At 44.0% G+C, this 17,195-nt stretch overlaps 1 protein-coding gene across 13 annotated transcripts in view; it reads left to right on the top strand.

Annotated features, from left to right (window-relative positions):
• Positions 1 to 17,195, top strand: part of DNMT1 (DNA methyltransferase 1) — a 59,326-nt gene that overhangs the window by 17,468 nt on the left and 24,663 nt on the right. For 7 of the 13 annotated variants that reach the window (XM_085009776.1, XM_021082042.2, XM_005654828.4 and 4 more), the window contains 11 exon segments: positions 3,486 to 3,522; positions 4,037 to 4,144; positions 4,329 to 4,548; positions 5,459 to 5,537; positions 6,632 to 6,710; positions 10,180 to 10,214; positions 10,891 to 10,963; positions 13,553 to 13,587; positions 14,479 to 14,563; positions 16,483 to 16,517; positions 17,013 to 17,094. In XM_085009776.1, coding sequence (XP_084865902.1) covers positions 4,467 to 4,548; positions 5,459 to 5,537; positions 6,632 to 6,710; positions 10,180 to 10,214; positions 10,891 to 10,963; positions 13,553 to 13,587; positions 14,479 to 14,563; positions 16,483 to 16,517; positions 17,013 to 17,094 — 585 coding nt within the window. In that variant the 5' untranslated portion in view covers positions 3,486 to 3,522; positions 4,037 to 4,144; positions 4,329 to 4,466. 13 annotated transcript variants of the gene reach the window in all.

The following is a 17,195-nucleotide window of genomic DNA, read 5'->3' as shown; positions in this document are numbered from 1 at the left end:
TTTCTCCAGCATGTTCTCAACTCCTGCTAAACCATGTTATAGACCAGCATTTCTAGTTTAGCTTAGATTAGATAGGGTAGTTTAATCTTATCTTTTTCTATCTAATCTATATTGTATATTTATGCCAGATTTTTTTTCCATAAAGCATGACTATCATATCTTGGGTTCTACATCCCCTTTGACTTTTTTTTTCCCTCTTTTTAGGGCCACACCCATGGCATATGGAGGTTCCCAGGTTAGGGGCTGAATCAGAGCTGTAGCTGCTGGCCTGTGAAATAGCCATGCGGGATCTGAGTTGTTTGTGAGCTACATACACCACAGTTAGCAGCAATGCTGGATCCTTAACCCACTGAGCAAGGCCAGGAATCGAACCCACATCCTTGTGGATACTAATTGAGTTTGTTAACTTCTGAGCCACAATGGGGACTCCCCCTTGACTCTTCCAGTGATGTGTTAATATGGAACAAAATCAGTGATTTTTAGCCTGACATTTCTGACCTCTCTCAGACTAGTAGCCAGCCTCTTTCTCCGAACTTGCCTTTCTTACCCTGTGAGTTTCTTGGGTTTACTCTGAGCCAGCACCCCTGCTATGCTGCTCCTATTCAGGCAGCTCCCTTTGCCCAGTATCCACCAAGCTCTCAACTTCCCAGATCCCTCCTTCCTGATGCTGTTGATACCCTTTCTCTTCAGAAGCCTCAGAATTGGAGTGTATTTAACTTCATGGTTGTCCTCTGTATATTTTATCTTTAAAGAAACTGCTCTGAGGGAAGCAGTTAGTGAATGGTGGGATCTGGAGTGGAAGGGTGCTAAGATTTCCTCTTTAGGCTGTTCTCCATGACTCATCTACCTGGTCCTCCGTGTCCACTGCTAATTCTCCTGGCTATGAACATAAAGCAGATGGGAAGTGATGCCTCCAGTTTTTCTGAGGAAGGGGGGGGACTCGCCAGTGAAAGCCTGGGTGTCAGGAGAGACACATTGGCCATCCTTCTTCTTGCCACACCTCTGGCTCTTCAGTGCCTGCCCTGGGCTTGGACCTTTCATTCTGGGACCAAGCAGATTAAATCCAATCTTCACAGGGCAAGACATTTTATTTTATTTTATTTTATTATTTTTATTTTTATTATTTTTTTTGTCTTTTTAGTTATTTCTTGGGCCGCTCCTGCAGCATATGGAGGTTCCCAGGCTAGGGGTCGAATCGGAGCTGTAGCCACCGGCCTACACCAGAGCCACAGCAACGCGGGATCCGAGCTGATTCTGCAACCTACACCACAGCTAACGGCAACGCCGGATCGTTAACCCACTGAGCAAGGGCAGGGACTGAACCCGCAGCCTCATGGTTCCTAGTCAGATTTGTTAACCACTGCGCCATGATGGGAACTCCCCGGGCAAGACATTTTAGATTTTCTGAAGGTCTCTTTGTCTTTCTGCTCCTTTCTGTCAGGCTGAATATCCCACTTCATAGGACAGGTTCAAAGAACTCAGACTCACAGATTTGTCTCCTGCCCAGATATAGGAGTTGTCAGCATTGTAGAAATGTCCCTTTGATGGGTTCAGTCTGAGTGTTGTCCCTGCCACCCGAGGTGACCTGGTTGAGGTTGGAGCCATGTCTTGCTACAGTTTTGTGAGCAGAATGACTGAAGGCAGGTAGATGTAATGCTCCTGCAGCAGCATGTGCACCTCTGGCTCTTGATTTCTGCAGTTGTCTGCAGCTAAGTTTCTCCCAGGACCCGACTTACTTGAAGGGGCTTCTTTTGCCTGGAAGGGGCTCCATGTGCTTCTGGAAAGCTTGACTCTGAATCTCAGTCCAGGTTACAGTGATAATATACCTTATGTTACAATGTTGTATATCTGTAGGCTGCTAAGTCTTTTCTATAGAAAGGCCTTTCCTGACCATCTAGCAAATCAGGAGGTCCCTGCCTGGTAGTGCCTATATCTCATCACTCAGCGCGTTGCCTGGCATAGGTTAGACACCCACTGATGGGAATGGTTGTTGAAGCCAGAAGCAGGGTCCACATGCACACACAGTAGACACTGTCATTAGTCTAGCAAAGCCTGTTGCTCAAATTCCTGGCTATGCTGCTTACACTTGCCCTCTAGGAAGGCTGTCCTGGAAGAGCTCTGTTCCAACCCTTTGGGCTTCTGATTATGAGGTACTCTAGTCTGGGTGCCAGAGGAGAGGACCCACAAATGGTAGAAGCCTGGTCCCTGCCCAGAGTGCTCCCCCTCTGCTGACAGACACTTGTTAGCTGGTTAGACCTGTTTTTGCCCCACTGCCCACAGTCAGCACCCAGGCTTAGAACAACACAACAGCCTCCCTACTTTTCTCAGTGTCTTTTTTTTTTTTTTTTTTTTTTGCTTTTGCTTTTTAGGGCCTCACCCGAGGCACATGGAAGTTCCCAGGCTAGAGGTTGAACTGGAACTACAGTTGCTGGCCTATGCCACAGCAACGTGGCACCTGAGCCATATCTGTGACATGCACCACAGCTCATGGCAATGTCAGATCCCTGACCCACTGAGTGAAGCCGGGGATAGAACTCGTATCCTCATGGATACCAGTGGGATTCGTTTCTGCTGCTCCACAATGGGAACTCCCTCTTGTTTTCTTTATTCTTTTGCTCTCTTCCCCCCTAAAAGAATGATACTAATACCCAATAATCTGTCAGACCATTACTTTCCAGCTAAACTCCTTTGATAGTTTTCTGCACTTCTGAATAACTTGGTACAAACATTTGGGAGGATGAGATATTGGGTGAGGTGCCAGCCAGCTTTTCTAACTTCATTTATCTCACCTGTGTGTGGGCAAGCCCCCTGCCCCAGTACCTTGGCTCCATTTTATATATTCCTCATCAGAATGCTGCCATCCTGGCCTTTGGGAGTGTTAGCTGGCTGTTCTCCACAGTATCCTGTGGCCCTGGCCTCCTTGTTCAACCCTTCTGTACCCTTCTGTGGGATCTCGTCAGGTCCAGTTGGAGGAAGACCATCTGTAGTTCACTTAACTTGGGAAGGATCCTAACTGTGTAACCTGTTTCCTGTTTCCATTGTCTTTTTTTTTTGCTTTCAAGGGCCGACCTGTAGCACCCAGTGTCTTCTAAAATAACATTGTATTATAGAGCTCCTCTGTCATCTCTTATCTCCATCATCATCAGAATGCCCCCCCCCCCGAGTGGCACAGTGGGTTAAGGTTTTGGCATGGTTACTGCTGTGGCGTGGGTTTGATCCCTGGCCTGAGAACTTCTACATGCTTTGGGCATGGCCAAAAAAAAAAACCCCTTCCCCCTACCCCCCAGGGAAATTGCATCCTGATTGTAATGTGTAGGCATTACGGGAGGGCATTCTAGATGTTCCGGGTGTGAGAGAGGAACCATTGTATTTCTTTCCTAACATTGATGTTAAACTTATTTCCCAAGTTCTTTAAAACTGTGGTGTATTAGGTAAAGAACATTGCTTAACAAGTGTTTCTTTCTTCCTTTTTTTTCTTCCCTCAGGCTCAAAGATTTGGAAAGACATAGTTTAACAGAAAAGGTAATCTCTACCTTAAACAAAACTTATTGTCAAATGTAACTATTGGACAGATACTCTAGCTCATAAAAACAAGTTTAAGTGGAATTGACCTTTTCCCTAAAGTTTTGAGGGTAACTTGGGCGTTTTTGTCTAATGTGCTGTATTAATATGCTATTCTTAGTAGGCTTTTGGTAACTCAATGAGTTTCCCAGTCTAGGTTTCATACAATCAAGTCTGGATTGTAAGTTGTCCTGGTTACCCTGTTTTTGAAAGCATAATTTTGGTCCAGTATACCATTGTGTGTGTTTTCATCTCAATCTGCCCATTTTTCACTACTCTGGAGATGGTGTGACATGATCTTAAAGGAAGCATCACAAATGTGTTTTGTGAATATTTCATTTTCTTTTTTGCTGACTTAGCATTGCCTGCCATTCAGTCATTGTTATGTGACCAGGTAGTATAACTATTTGTGTATTAGGCCCCTAGTTAATAGCTTGGGAGCATGGGGACTTCTAAACCTATATCCTTCCCTTAGGAATGCGTGAAGGAGAAATTGAATCTCTTGCATGAGTTTCTGCAGACAGAAATAAAGAATCAGTTATGTGACTTGGAAACCAAATTACATAAAGAAGAATTATCAGAGGTAAGTATTCAGCATCCTGGTGTCTAGAAATTTCCTCTCATGTAACCTGTCTGTGACCAGGGAGGCAGAATAATCCCAATTCTCCTTGTTACCTGACAGTTATAAAGGAAACACATGTTTCCTTGTTCTCTCATTGCCACTTGTTTACATTCACTGCTACTTAAATTATCCTTTCCTGCTGTAGGAGGGCTACCTGGCTAAAGTCAAATCCCTTTTAAATAAAGATTTGTCCTTGGAGAACGGAGCTCATGCTTTCAGTCGGGAAGTGAATGGATATCTAGAAAACGGGAGCCAGACAAGTGGTGAGGACCGCAGAGTGGAAATGGCAGAGGAAAACAAGTCCCCCAAACCTGTTTCCAAACTTGGCCCACCCCGGAGAAGCAAGTCAGATGGAGAAGCAAAGTGTAAGAGCACTTGACTTGTCTGACCTTGATGGAGACCGGTACCACCTAAGGGGACAGTTAGACTTGGAGCCATAGGTGCCCCCCTGCCACGGACAGTGTTTCTTGTGTATACTTCTAACTAGCTCGGATATATACTCCCTTCTTTTTAGGGCCACACCCATGGCATATGGAGGTTCCCAGGCTAGGGGTTGAATTGGAGCTGTAGCCACTAGCCTATACCACAGCCACTGCAAACCAGATCCAAGCCGCACCTGTGACCTATACCACAGCTTACGGCAATGCCGGATCCTTATCCCCTTGAACGAGGCCAGGGATAGAACCTGCATCCTCATGGATACTAATCAGATTTGTTTCCACTGAGCCACGATGGGAACCCCTCGATGTATACTTTAAATTTTGTCTTTGACCAAGTTATAGAGCATTAGATCGCCAAACTTGGCTGAAGTTGAGGTGGAAGTTAACAGGGGTTACTAATAGTTATTACGTCTAATTGATATACTTGTTTTAGCTAAACAGTTATTCTTAGACTCTCCCAATTGGTAGTCAGAGTTGACTCTTTGGAATTTTTATTTGGAATTTTTAAATAAGAGCATGGGGCTTTAAGAACATGGGACTTGAGCTCAGGTCAGGGTCTTGGCCACATCGTCTCGTGAGAATACAAGCAGAGGTTGTTTCCTTGTCTGTCTCAGGATTGGGCCCCTCGTATAAGAGCTAGTGTTAAATGGCTCAGCACATGGGCAAGTGCTAATTGGCTGATTTTTATCAAGATGGTGGTTGCTTAGAATAAGAAGAGAAGGATACTTAATCCTCAGAACCTGGTCTCTGCACCAGCTTGGTAATGCTGAAGAACTGTACCTTCGCTGTGAACTTTTTCATTCATAGTGGCTTTTTTTGTTTCCTTTTCTTTAAGCAGCCGAAGTCTCATCTAGTCCCAGGATTACAAGGCAAACTACCAGGCAGACCACCATCACATCTCATTTCACAAGGGGGTCAGTATATAATGAATGGACAGCCCCCCTTTTAGGGGCCAACTGTTTTTGGTAAAACACGTATAGAATGCGTTGGGTGTAACCTAGTAATCCTTCCACATTACATAGGCTTTCATTTTGAACTTTGGTTCATCAAACATTCACGAACGTTTCTGAAGACCTCGTCCATTTTTACTCTTAGCAGAAACTTCAAATACATGTACACAAAATTACTGAAGGTAGTAAAGAACCCCTGAGTACCTTTCACCCAGTGGCAGCAGTCAACAGCTCCTGGCTGTCATTTCTTCTTATACCCCTATGTGCTCCAACTGAATTCTTGCAAATGGATTACAACTCCATACACACCCATGTTGCCCCAGTTGGATTACTTTGAAACAAATCAAACATGTTATCCATAAATATTTCATTATATTTCTAGATGACAAGGTCTCTTTGAGTTTTTTATTCATATTTTGCTGTAATTGCCTAAACTTAGCAAGTGGTCTTTTTAAAAAGACAACTATGACTTAAGCCTTATAATGTAACTGTCCCTTACTACCAAATAATACATAGCAGTGTTCACACTTTCCCACGTGTAAGAGTTTGGTTGATTTTAAGTTATATAGAGTCCTTATTTTCTTGCCGTTTATTTAAAGAAACTAGGTCATTAGTCTAACAGTTTCTAGATCTGACTGCATCATTACAGTGGTTAATGTGTTCCCTTGTCTCCAGTTTCCTGTAAACCGGTAGTTAGGTCTAGAGATGTGATCAGATTCAAGCTTTTTTTGAGACTTGACTGGTGGTGTGGGGCTATCCAGAGGCATGTAATGTCTCTTCAGTGATGCTAGTAGCTGTTGATCAAAATCTAGATCCATGATTTCTTAAGGTTTGCAAAATGGTGGTATTCTAAACCTGTCCTTCAAAGAAACATTAGACCCGAAGCCTCTTTTAACCTGTTAACAACGAGGGCTTCTCCTTGGAGGGAAGAAAGTACCCATGCAGTAGATCTTCCTAACAGAGGGTACTCTTGGTAGGGAGAGATGTTAAGTTATTTCATGCCCACTGGAGGTCTAGGGTCTGGCCAGGCTAACAATTGGCTTTACTGTGTGTGACAGCCCTGGCAAACGGAAACCTGAGGAAGACACTGCAAAAGCAAAACCAGACAGTCCTGTCGAAGAAGAAGAAAAAGACCAGGTAAGGCTGGCATTGAAGTTTCTTTTTTCTTTTCTTTTTTTAATCACATCTGTAGTTGTATAATCATAACAATCCAATTTCACAGGATTTCCATCCCATAACCCAAGCACATCCCCCCACCCCCAAACTGTCTCCTCCAGAGACCATAAGTTTTTCAATGTCTGTGAGTCATCATCTCTTCTGCAAAGAAGTTCAGTCTGTCCTTTTTTCAGATTCCACATGTCAGTGAAAGCATTGGATGTTGGTGTCTCATTGTATGGCTGACTTCACTTAGCGTGATAATTTCTAGGTCCACCCATGTTGCTAAAAATGCCGGTATTTCATTCCTTTTAATGGCTGAGTAATATTCCATTGTGTATATGTACCACATCTTGATCCACTCCTCTGTCAATGGATATTTAGGTTATTTCCATGTCTTGGCTATTGTAAATAGTGCTGCAATGAACATTGGAGTACATGTGTCTTTGCGAGTCATGATTTTTTCTGGATAGATGCCCAGGAGTGGGATTGCTGGATCAAATGGTAGTTCTATGTTTAGTTTTCTGAGGAATCTCCATACTGTTTTCCACAGTGGTTGCACCAATTTACAATCCCACCAACAGTGTAATAGGGTTCCTTTTTCTCCACACCCTCTCCAGCACTTACTGTTTGTAGACTTTTTTTTTTTTGTCTTTTGTCTTTTTTGTTGTTGTTGTTGTCGTTATTGTTGCTATTTCTTGGGCCGCTCCCGCGGCATATGGAGGTTCCTAGGCTAGGGGTTGAATCGGAGCTGTAGCCACCGGCCTACGCCAGAGCCACAGCAACGCGAGATCCGAGCCGTGTCTGCAACCTACACCACAGCTCAAGGCAACGCCGGATCGTTAACCCACTGAGCAAGGGCAGGGATCGAACCCGCAACCTCATGGTTCCTAGTCGGATTCGTTAACAACTGCGCCACGACGGGAACTCCGTTTGTAGACTTTTTGATGATGGCCATTCTGGCTGATGTAAGGTGGTACCTCATAGTGATTTTGATTTCTCTAATAATGAGTGATGTTGAATGGTATTGAAGTTTCTTAACTCTGCCTTATTTTGGTGCACTTGCTAGTAATGGTGAACTTAAACTTGTTATGTCCAAATGGGCTTAAAGTGAATGAGAAGGTTTTGGAACACATGCCTGGACCCAGGGAGTTAGACGTATATCACAATTGGACCCAAGAGCTCAGCAGGCCCCCAACTTCAGTCTGTTCTCTGCCATCTACCTTCCTACCTCTCTAGCAGTCAAGATTTGACAGTCAGACCCCAGATAGGACGTATCTAAAACATTTGTTTCTGATGTTAGATAAATTCCTTTCCCACATCTAATTTCTCTTTTAAAGGAAGGTTGTCATGTTACATGTATTATAATAATGCTGCATAGACTTTAGTAGTTTGTTGTAGGCTAATAAAGAAAATGTCCATCTCTGGCACTGTCCTATGTGATTTGAGGGGCAAACTTAGAAAATACTAGATGTTCAGACGCCAGCTATTTTAGTTCTGCCATAGGATTAGCTATGTAAGTTGGGAAGTCTGTTTACAGGTCGGGAATAGATGCCTTCTTGCTACCTGCTAAAGATGATTATCCATGGTTGACTCTAAGGCAGCGTTTCTCAGCCAAGGTGTTGACTTTTGGGGGCAAATAATCCTTTGCTGTGGGGTGTCAGTCCTGCACATTGTAGAGTGCTGAGCAGCTTCTCTTCACCTCTGCTCACTAGATGCCACTAACATTCTCCTTCTCCTTTCTCAGTTGTGACCACCAGAATCACCTTCAGACTCATATGACCATATGTCCCCTGGGCGGGGGCAGAATTTCCCTAAGTGAGAAGCACTGGACTCAAGGCTACCGGTATCATTGAGGTAGACTTGAGATCCTGTTGTAAGACATGCTGATTCTCCTGTTTTATTCTTAGAAATTGGATGTCACTGTTTGTGGTCTTTGTTCAGATGTCTGTAGTTGGGTTTGGTTGGTTTCCCACCTATGAGTGGGTAGTCTAAACAGGGAAACAGCTTGTCCAAGTGACATGGCCAAGTTTCTCGCCTCCCAGGAAAACATGTCACAGGGGAAAGGAAGTTGACTCTTACGATACCGATAAGTCTATTTTTATAAATGTACCAGTTCTAGAGTTGTTTCTTGCACGCTAATCTTTTGGAGGGCTCACATAGCCTTTTCTGGCTTCTAAAGAAACAAATCAGGGCACTGTGTCCCAAGCAGGAAGCAGTTTCACTTGCAGTGTGTGAGGCCTCGGGGACTGTGAGGAGTAACACTGGTAGGAATAGGGTTTGTTGGAATGTACTAGAGTAAGATTAGGTGCACGAAATCGGTGCTATTGCATGGTATTGGTTGGATAAGTACTAATACAGAGGGAATCTTTAGTCAACTTAAAAGTTGAGATTTTACTGTGTTTTGAAAAAAGGGGTATTACATGGCATTGGTGTAACGGTGCAAAAGGCTGTTTAGTACCTAGGGTCACTCCTCCTTCCTGACCTTCCTTCTAGAGACAAGCATTTATCAGCTTCTTCTATATTGTTTCAGATTATGTATATATACTAGTTAACATAGTATAACATCTATTTTAGAGTTCTTGAGAGAAGTAGAACCAGTGATAAATATGAGATAAACTTAAGCAACTGATTCACATGATTTTAAGCTGGCAAAGTCTGAAATAATGCAGGACAGGCCAACAGGCTAGAGACCCAAGGGAGAGTTTTTGTAGCTCAAGTCTATAAGGCAGTCTGGAAGGCAAAATTTTACATAGATGTGTACATGCAGATTTATATATACATTCCATATAATAGGTTCTATGTAACTCACCTGACATTCTCCAGTGGTAGTTTCTCACATAACTAATACAATAGCAAAATCAGAAAATAGACTTTACCGATTTTATTCATATTTCGTGTTTTCATTATACATGTATAGTCACATGTATGCATGCATGGGTTCTTGTAATAACCTCCACCTCAAACAAGACGCAGATCTGTTTCATCACAATATTTTTTATCCCTTTAAATACATAGAGATATCCTAGAGATGGCAAGTGTTGTGAATGTGAATGAATACGCTAATGCACTATTTACCTGAGATGACCTGGGGTCCAGTTTAGCTTGTCATCATCACTTCCTAATGTGAATCCCAAACTACCACTTTGCTTTTCTTCCTAATATTAAAAGAAGTCCTAACATGAGATGGATCTTTGATTTTACGTAGCAATTAGGCAACCTCTAGCACAGATATATGCAGGGCCAACTCCTGGGCCTCCCCTTTGTTTTGAGGGTGATGGGACATCAGTACCAGACTTATGGTTGCCCAGATCTCCCCCAAACCCAGATTACCCCCACCCCCATTTTTAACCATATCAAATGTGTATAATACTTTAACTCATGCTTTTGGTTTTGATCTTGTTTTAAAATGAATATTCTTGTCTTTTTCTCTTCCCTTCTCTTCACATAGGAGGAAAAGAGACGTAAAGTTACATCCAGAGACTCGTAAGAATAATATACCTTTTTGTTTTGTGCAATATAATTTTGATTACTGAAAAGTACTATTCCGAAATGTTTTAAAGAGAACTTTATGCAGAACAGAAACAGCCTCAGACTGTGAACAACTTATGGTTTCCAAAGGGGGCAGGTGGAGAAGGGGAGGGATGGACTGGGGTTTGGGGTCGGCATATGCATCCTGAGGTATATGGAATTAGCGGCCAACAGGCACCTGCTGTATAGCAAAGAACTCTACCCAGTACTCTGTGATCTATGTGGGAAAAGAATCTGAAAGAGAATGGGTGTGTATATGTATAACTGAATCACTTTGTTATACAGCAGAAATGATGACAACATTGTAAATCAACTACAATAAAACTAAAAAAATGAAAAGAAAAATAAAAACTTTATAGTGAGTTATAGGGTGACATAGGTAGCTTAAGGATGCCAAGTATGGGGTCAGATTATTAACCTTTTGATTCAAGTACAATTTTCATTGCCAAGAATGAATTGAGAACAACTGGGGAAATTGTTTGCAGAACGATATATAAAGGTCATAGTAAGTGCCTGTCAGGGCTTCTGAGATGAAAATTGATTTGGGGGTAGGAAGGAAGACCTTATGAAAACTGCTTCTGGGGAGGAGTCCCTGAGAGTCATCCTTTGGGTATGTTATTTTGCTTGACAGAGTTGCCGGACTGCTCCCTACAGAAGAACCGGAAAGAGTAAGACCAGGAACTCACATGGAAGAAGATGATAAAGTAAAGCCTGGTCACCTCTGAGTTTGTCACTTCCACTTTAGTCTGAGTTCGCATTTGGTTTTAAGAACGGGGTGGGGAAACATGTAGGAACAGAATGACTTTAATGATCAAAATAACCTTAGGAGTTGCCTGGTGGCCCAGCAGTTAAAGATCTGGTGGTGTTACTGCTGTGGCTCAGGTTACTGCTGTGATGCGGGTTCACTTCCTGGTCCAGGAACTTGTGCACACTGTAGGCACAGCCAGAAAAACAAAATGATCTTGACTTTGGCTAAAATGCTCTTCAAACTTTTCTGCTGATTCTCTATGTGGAAGGTGGGTTATGCAGCTCTAGTGATAGTAAGTACATCAGTAGTAGGCCCAGAGATCAGCTGGACCTCTGATCCTAGAACAACCAATCAGAGCTTCGGTCTATCCCCTTGCCTTCCTGCCCCTCTTCCCTTGAGATCTTTATGAAGATCTCATTCTCAAACACATGAGGTGCTAAAATCCTATAGCGTCATCCAGATAAAAAGGTGCATTCTTAAGATTAGACCCATTCTTTCCTCAGACCCCTAGCTCCTTTGTAAACTCAGAGTTTGTTTCTGTGAAATACAAATGTACCACCAGAGCAGATAAGAAAAAAAAAAATTGGGGGTCTAATACAGGAAGCTTTACCACTGGACAGCACTGCCTATGTTACAAAGGGCTGACATTGGGCAGTCACAGGGGGTGAAACTATATTGATCCCCTTTGGGTTTTAAGACATTGGTTAGAATTTTCTTGGAAATGTGAATGGAGCGCCTGTTGCAGAGGATGAGTGTTTGTTTTGTTCTAATGGGGGAATCCACTAAAGTATGATAATTACCGATAAGTACGATAATTGTTGAATCACTTGATGCTTAAAAGTAGTCTTGGAGTTCCCGTCGTGGCGCAGTGGTTAACGAATCCGACTAGGAACCATGAGGTTGCGGGTTCGGTCCCTGCCCTTGCTCAGTGGGTTAAGGATCTGGCATTGCCATGAGCTGTGGTGTAGGTTGCAGACGCGGCTTGGATCCCACGTTGCTGTGGCTCTGGCGTAGGCCGGTGGCTACAGCTCCGATTCAACCCCTAGCCTAGGAACCTCCATATGCCGCGGGAGCGGCCCAAAGAAATAGCAAAAAGACCAAAAAAAAAAAAAGTAGTCTTTAATCACTTCCTTACCCTGATCCTACTTCAGATTAGCAGCAGTTAACGGTTGGGACACATGTTGAATTCGTTTTGAGAACAGGCATTTCTAGTGGGCTAGCTCCATCACCACCTTTCCAAGAAGGATCTTTGGGCAAGATTGAATCTCCTTTCTGTGGCCAGACTTCCAGGATCTCTTCTTGGAGTAGGAAGGTCTGCAGTGTGTTTCGACATCACCAGTGTTTGTAATCCCCTTACAAAGTGTGTGGGGTTCTTGAGGCTGACCTCTCTGGATAGGTGTGTTTAGCTCTCTAAATTCAGGCTCAAACAATTTGTTGTCCATGTTTGAGACAGAGCTCTTGTTGAGTTTGTCATTCTATTTTGTGTGTGTGTGTGTCTTTTTAGAGCTACACTCACAGCATATGGAAGTTCCCAGACTGGGGGGTCTAACTGAGCTGTAGCTGCCAGCCTACAGCACAACAATGCCAGTTCTGAGCCTCATCTGTGACCTACACCACAGTTCACGGCAATACCATATCCTTAACGCACTGAGTGAGGCTAGGGTTTAAACCTGCATGCATGCCAGTGGCGTTCGTTACTTCCGAACTCCTTTATTTCATTCTTTTTTTTTTTTTTTTTGTCTTTTTGCTATTTCTTGGGCCGCTCCCGCGGCATATGGAGGTTCCCAGGCTAGGGGTCGAATCGGAGCTGTAGCCACCGGCCTACGCCAGAGCCACAGCAACGTGGGATCCAAGCCGCGTCTGCAACCTACACCACAGCTCAAGGCAACGCCGGATCGTTAACCCACTGAGCAAGGGCAGGGACCGAACCCGCAACCTCATGGTTCCTAGTCGGATTGTTAACCACTGCGCCACGACGGGAACTCCTATTTCATTCTTTTATTAGATTTCTAGTTATCTATGAGATTGTCAACACTCAGTCATGACAGGTGATAGTATTTTACCCCCAAATCCCTCTTAGACAGTAGGATTGAGAGTTCATTTCCTGCCCACTTAACCCTGCCAAAGAGATTTATTATCTTGAAGGAAGAGAATCTTTACACCCACCAACTAGACTGTAGCTTAGGTTTAGGTATTTTATTTCCATAAAACTTTTTAGTAGGAGGTCCCATTGTGGCTCAGCTGGTTAAGAACCCAACACAGTGTCTGAAGATGGGGGGTTGATCCCTGGCCTCACTTAGTGGGTTAAGGATCTGGTGTTGCTGAGAGCTGTGGTGTAGGTCACAGATGCGGCTCAGATCCTGCATTGCTGTGGCTGTAGTGTAGGCTGGCAGCTGCAGCTCCTGTTTGACCCCTGGTCTGGGAACTTCCATATGCCACAGGCGTGGCCTTAAAAAGGAAGAAAAAATCTTCCTAGAAAAGGTCAGAATCAAATGGGGAAAAAATTGACTAGTCCTTTCCCCCCCGCCTCCTTCCTTCTCCTTAGGAAGAAAAGAGACTCAGAAGTCAAACCAAAGAACTGTAAGTATAGTTAACATGCCTTGTACTTTGTGAAGCTTGTTGCTAAAATAAGTGTTCTGGTAAAAATAATGAATTGGACAGCATAAAGTGCATTGATCACACATGTAATATGTGGTTTACTTGTGCTTCACCACAGTGAAGGCTGAGGTCAGCTGAGGTTTAGCTGACCTTCACCCCAGGCCCTTCCTCAGTGGTGCTTATACAGCAGTTTGTCTGGTGGTTATAGGGTATCGAGCAGCTGTCTCTTTGCCGTGGCTGCAAAGATGATGTATAACAAACTGCCCCAAAGCTCAGTGACCTATGATAGTAAACATTTTTTGAACTTATATGTGGAGCTTAGTGGCCACCAGCTGATCTTGGCTAGGCTGACCTGCTTTGGCCCCAGCACTTGGCAGCCTGGGTGCACTGTCACGGCAGTGGCAGCATGTGAGGGCAGAAGTGGAAAGGAGCCCCTGACATGCAATGGGCTGAAGCAGATGTTGAGACTGGGTGTCCAGGGTGGTTGAACCAAGTGGCTGGGTGCTGGCAGGAGAAGTGAAGATACCCCTTGTGCATTCGGCTTGCCAAGGTTGCTGGTGCAGGCCATACATCAGGCCAGCTTGCAAACCCGCATAGGAATCCAGCTCTGGCAGGATTCCCACCAGGTTACAAGAAATCAGAAGAGCCATGTGTTTTTGCTTTTTTTTTTTTCCTTGTGGTATTTTTGAACTACTGCGTGTCTTGGCAAAATGCATGTGAGGTCTTGATGACACTTATGAGATCATTAAGTTCTGAAGTAGTAAATGCCTTTTGGGTTTTTTGCAGTGAAGACTTGCCCTATAAGTCTGGGGAGGAGACCATGCTTTAAATGGAGTCAGGGCTCTCTGAACTGACTATTTTGTTTTGTGGCAGAACACCTAAACAGAAGATTAAGGAGGAGCTAGACAGAAGCACGAGGCCTGGAGGAGCTCAACCTGAAACGAATGAAGAAGACAAAGTAAGACTGACTTACTTAACTACCTGATCCTTATATTCCCAGTTGGTTGGGAGAAATGGCATGGGGTAGGGGCTCTGCATTCAGACCAGCCCTGCCTCCCTAAGGGGTGGGTCTGAGCAGTTATCTGCTGCGCCTTGCAGGGGTTGGTGGTTGTCACCCCATGTCAGTGCTTGATACATAGTGAGTGTTATCTATTTATCATAATGGTGGCAAGAGCCCAAGTGTGCCTTGATTTAGAGGTGTGGAACCAGTTTCTCTTTAGAGCCTCTGCATTGAATGGCCTAAACATGTCACCCCACATACATGTGTCATCACGTCTGTGCTGCCTTACCAGCCAGTCTCCTGAGTTCTTCTGAGTTCAGCTCCTCCCATCCCCACCAGCTTCCCCACTTTAGCTAAATGAATACGCTTAAACCCTAAAATGTTGTACTTTGAGCCGGGTGGGCCAGTGTAGAAGTATTCGGTGGCAGGCTTATCCACAGGGCTACCCTGCTCCCTGAGCACTGGGAGCAGTTGGTGGCGGGGGGGCGAGCGGGGGAGGTGGAATACATGTGCTGGGGGCCACAGCACAGGAATCTTATGTCCTTATAGCACTTTGGTCCCTAAGAGAAGACTGACTTGGGTAGTCCCAGGGTCTGTCTGAGGTCTAGAGAGCAGAGCCTGAGGTCAGACTTACTGGGTTGTGAGCATTTCTTCTTCCAGCCTGGCCGGCAGTGGACACCCCTTGTTCTGTGGCAAGTGATCCTTTCAGTGTCGCCTCCAGCTTGCGCTAAAATCTTACTGTCTCTCACCTTTTCTATTTGGACGTTTGTTACCTTACTGTCAGCACTTGCCTGGGATCCCTTCACATCTAGAGAGATCTTAGTGCTGGTGTTGAACCATCCATTCTCGGCAACTGGCAGGAGTTTTAGACCACACATTTGCCTCATGGCAGGAGAGAACAGAAGGATCAAACACTGGATTTTGTCTAGTACTGTTGAATTTTCTATTTTATTTTAGTCTTTTCCAGAGCTGCAACCGTGGCATATGGAGGTTCCCAGACTAAGGGTCTAATTGGAACTGTAGCCACTGGCCTACGCCAAATCCACAGCAATGCAGGATCCTAGCCGTGTCTTCGACCTACACCACAGCTCACGGCAACGCTGGATCCTTAACCCACTGATTGAGGCCAGGGATTGAACCCGCAACCTCATGGTTTCTAGTCAGATTCTTCAACCACTGAGCCACGACAGGAACGCCAATTTTCTTCTATTTTAACTTGTATATCTCTTGCTTTATAAAGGTGACATATATCAGACAGGTATTTTTTGTATGCAGGCTCAGCCGTTTTTAATGAGTTGGTGACCAAGTTGGATTTCTATTTCTTTGCCATACTAGATTCCAAAGTTTAATGTTGTCAGTCCCCCCACTCCTGCCGTCCCTGTCTATATGACATCTTCACCCCTCACCAAGTGATAGGTGGAGCTGTAGGCATTTTGGCCAAGATAAGCAAAATGACTATAATATTATGTTAAGCCACCTTAGGACAGAGGTTGGTAAACTAAGATCCAAAGACCCTCTGCTTATTTTCATAATTGGAACGCAGCCATGCCATTTCACTTACATATTGTTTCTGGCTGCTTTTGTGCTCTAATGGCAGAGTTAAGTAGCTATGACAATCTTCTGACTTGTAAATCTGAAACTGTGTTTTTGGCCTTAGTCTGCCAATTCCCGGTCAACTGTTTATAGACATTAGGGACCCGAGTTAAAATTTTTGAAGCCTCACCTCTACTCGGGTCTACAACCCGCCTAGATTTCTCCTGTTCTCTTGTTCCACAGTGCTGCAGTCATTAACTGTTACTTTGGGGTTTTGTCTCAACTCTTGCTTGGAAACTAATTCCCCCCCCCTTATTTCTCCACCCACACTTTCCCCCTCTCAGGATGAAAAGAGGCACAGAAGTCAACCTAAAGATCTGTAAGTGGTTAAAATGCTTGCGCTTTTCTGCTATGCTTTATGTAATTTAAATTACGAAAGTAACTGTTGGAGACCTGTGACATAGAGGTTTACAGGGAACTGCTTGTGCTGTTGGAAGCTTGGATCAGTTTGAGTGGGGTTGGATAAGAAATCAGGTTACCTCTGCCATGTGGGTCACTGCCACCCGCCCTCCCATCCCTGCAGTCATGTGTCTTAGTTTCCAGGACCTCCTCTCATCAGGACCCACATGTGAGGGGTCACATGGGGCTTCCAAAGGCCTTGTTTCAAGATTACAGGTTAGCGATGTGCCTTCAGAGCCACTGTGACAAAGGGACTTCCTTTTTTGGATAGGAAGAAAGTGTCTGTTCATCAGTTCTCTTCTGAATATTTTGCTTTTCTTGAGGGAGGAATTAGTTTGTCACTTTTGATGTGAACTAGCAATTTAGTTTTATGTGTGTTTAAAGCTAATATTTGGCTAATTTGTTTATTCAATAGAGCTGGCAAACGGAGACCTGAAGAAAAAGAACCTGAAAGAATAAAACCACAAGTTTCTGATGAGAAAGATGAGGATGAAAAGGTAAGGCCTGATTTTTCAGTCCTACTGTTTCATATATCCCATTGGCTGGGCTATGTTAAAGTGATATTAAAAAAATTTTTCTAACATTCAGACGTAGCCAA

Source organism: Sus scrofa, chromosome 2 (assembly GCF_054392235.1).
Source record: "Sus scrofa isolate SSC_HxYL_T2T_F1_AM1 chromosome 2, Sscrofa_HxYL_maternal_Yorkshire_Landrace_v2.0, whole genome shotgun sequence".
NCBI lineage: Eukaryota > Metazoa > Chordata > Mammalia > Artiodactyla > Suidae > Sus > Sus scrofa.
This window is presented reverse-complemented; position numbering and strand designations above follow the sequence as displayed.